We start from the raw sequence: 3,100 nt of genomic DNA, 5'->3' as shown, positions 1-3,100 counted from the left end.
GGATCATCAATACACACCAATACACACAGGAGGGATTAATAGTAATAATATTATGTTAATAGTAGTAATACACTGTTGATAATGTTAATGTATTCATAATGTTAATAATGTTAATGTATTCATAATGTTAATGTATTCATAATATTAATAATCATAATAAATGTTGACATTTTTCTGACAACAGCAGAAAAGTAGAGGAGATGTTTACTTTGTTGACGGCTCGTCGTAGGACGCCATCAGCACCACATTTCCTGTCTCGATGCTCTTCAGGAACTCGACGAGAGGTTTCACATCTGGAACACAAACATCTCGTCAAACTTTGAACTCTTTCTTGGAATCACCTAAAGAACCACGTGGTAGTAAATCAGTTCCTACGTACCGTCACTATACATGTTAAAGGTACCCGTCTTCATGACTTCTCCGGTTTTACCTGATGAAGACAGAGACGTTAGATACTCTTCTGTCAGAGATCAGTAAGAAGCACTGACAGAAGAGATGCAGCTGGTTCAACACTCACCGTTCATTAGAACAATGTTGATTCCTGGTGCAGCATTGTTCAAGACCGCTCCAAGAACCCTGAGAAGAGTTTGATCTACTGTAACTACCACCTGGCATCAACATGACAAGAAAGAGCAAACAAATCCAACCAGAGCTGAAGGGGGACCAGAGAGACCCAGAATGACAAGAGAACCCAGAAGGACTAGAAGGACCAGAGGAACCAGAAGGATCAGAGTACAAGAAGGACCAAAAGGACCAGAGAACCAGAGGACCAGGACCAAAAAAGACCAGAAGGATCAGAGGACCAAAAGAACCAGAAGAAGGACTAGAAGACAAGGATAAAAAGGACAAGAAGGACCAGAAGACCAATAGGACCAGAAGAACCAATGGACTAGTGTACCAGATCAGCATCACCAGCTGACTCACGTAAAACATTCAGTGTGAATTTTTCTCACTGAGATAAAAACCAGGAGGTGTTTGAGGAGGAAGTTCTCCGGGTGAAACACCTACAGCTTGTTTTGGAGGCAGATCTTTGCAGCCACGACGTTGGCGGCTCCACTTTGGATGAAGAAGCTGAAGGAATCCACCGGACAGTCTCTGATACTGCACGATCCAGCTGGAGAGGAAACACCGATTAAATCCCCCATCAGATCAACTTGATCCTGATCAGGTTGAATCCATCACTGACCTTTAGAGGACGTCTTGGGCGTTTCAGATCCTCCAGATAAAGAACTACGCAAATCCTCTGGAACAACAGATTTTTAAACAGTTAAACAGATGTTTAGTTAAGTAAACATCTGTCTTCTGAATATCAACATCTAAACTGCTGACTCGGACAAAGTTTGTAGTTTCGTCCTTCAAGGTCGGCTCGAATTCAATTCAGTTAAAATAAATCTGCTGCAGCATAAATCACACATTAAGGTTCAGCTGAAGCCTCATATTTACTTCAGAGTTCGTCCAATTAAAAGTGAGAATCTTCCAAAGTAGGAAGTAAGTATTTTGTTTTCACCAAGATCATCTCTTCTATGTTTAACTAGAAAATTCATCTTTATGCAGACGATACTGTATTATAGTGATGATGTAACCAAGTACATTTACTCAAGTACTCTACAGTACAAATTTGAGGTACTTTTACTTTACTTCAGTACTTTCTTGTCTTCCACTACATCTCAGAGGTACATATTTTACTTTTTGTCTTTCTGAAGAAGTTGCAGCTGAACTGACATTATTTAAGCAGAGTACATGAAGCCTGATTAATTTAACTTCCACTGGTTGTATCAAAGAAGATACTACAAATATACTATGTAGTAAATGTATATTATCAAAACAATCGGAAAAATGTCTCCAATAAGAACACATTGATAGCAGAACTCAGGACTGAGCTGTCAAAAGTACCGTTGAAAGCTTTGGATGAGCTGCTGGATTTCTGCAGGATTAGAGTCATGACAACAGCCGCTGTCACCAAAACCAGCATGATCCATAAAACCTCTGCAGGAGACAGAGACAAACAGAGACAAAGAGAGACAAAGGGAGACAAAGGGAGACATGGGGAGACAAACGGAGACAAACAAAGACACCAAACATCAGACTGCAGCTCCACCAGTCGGACCAGATCTCAACAGAACGGAGGAGCTCAGAGACTCCAGTCGAACCGGTTTCGTGAGTTTCAAATGAGTATGTTGGATATAAATAAATGAAGAAGAGAGAGAAGATCTTCTTCTTTCTTGTGAGATAATACTGAATTGTTTTACTTCTTCAGACCTCTAAAAACTACTTGATTAAACATTGTTTTAAAGGTTCATGGGACAAAAAAAGGTTGGCAACTAGAATGATGGATTTCATTTTTAACTTAATTCTAAAAATGATGGAAAAATATATTTTATGTATGTGAAGAACTTAAAGTTTATTATAATTGGCGTGTTTGAAGTCTGTCTCGTCACAATCAATCTTTGGTAAAAATATTAATTGAGTCTATTATTATTATTATTATATATATATATTCCTGTATTATCGTCTATTTTACACTTCATCTCATATTGTTGGCTTCAGTTAATTTAATGTGAATTTAACGACTTTCTTAAAACACATTTATACATTATTCACATACAGTATAGCTGAAATAGGTTTAACTGTGACGCTGTGTCAACACGACACTGATCATCATTCTTAATCATTAAATCAAATACTAAAACATTATATATTTAAATGATAATAAGAAAGTATGACACCTTCATGTGTTTATTAGTAACAATCAATAAGAAAGTAACCCTGTTATAAAACACACACACACACGGACACAGAAAACTTACTTCCTTTGAAGTTTGATCGTATTGCCATTTTTGTTTTTCCTGTTAAAAAAGAGCAGGTCAGAGTACTTAAATTACACATAAAGGGAGCAACTGACAATTGTTTTGTCTGAAGGTATGAATTCAGATCCCTCGTTTTGTCTGAAGGTATGAATTCAGATCCCTCGTTTTGTCTGAAGGTATGAATTCAGATCCCTCGTTTTGTCTGAAACCCAAAAACATTCAGTTTATTGTCAAATCTTCACTTTGGAGCTCAAATTATTTAGTTATCACATCTGTTACTTGACAAATGGATT

The 3,100-nt window shown here is 37.4% G+C and overlaps 1 protein-coding gene across 1 annotated transcript; it reads right to left on the bottom strand.

Moving 5' to 3' along the window:
- Nucleotides 1-204: 204 nt before the first annotated feature.
- On the bottom strand, nt 205-3,094 carry LOC116380083 (protein FAM3C-like). The gene is made up of 7 exons (XM_031842044.1): nt 2,808-3,094; nt 1,894-1,986; nt 1,187-1,243; nt 1,009-1,114; nt 518-576; nt 380-430; nt 205-293 (listed from the first exon to the last, which is right to left on the bottom strand). The coding sequence occupies exons 1-7, from the start codon at nt 2,884-2,886 to the stop codon at nt 205-207; spliced, it is 534 nt and encodes a 177-aa protein (XP_031697904.1). The 5' UTR covers nt 2,887-3,094.
- Between the last annotated feature and the right edge of the window lie 6 nt (nt 3,095-3,100).

Source organism: Anarrhichthys ocellatus, unplaced genomic scaffold, assembly GCF_004355925.1.
Source record: "Anarrhichthys ocellatus isolate YVR2014 unplaced genomic scaffold, GSC_Weel_1.0 scaffold6083, whole genome shotgun sequence".
Lineage (NCBI taxonomy): Eukaryota > Metazoa > Chordata > Actinopteri > Perciformes > Anarhichadidae > Anarrhichthys > Anarrhichthys ocellatus.
Note: the sequence above shows the minus strand (reverse complement) of the source record. Positions and strands in the feature narration are given on the sequence as shown.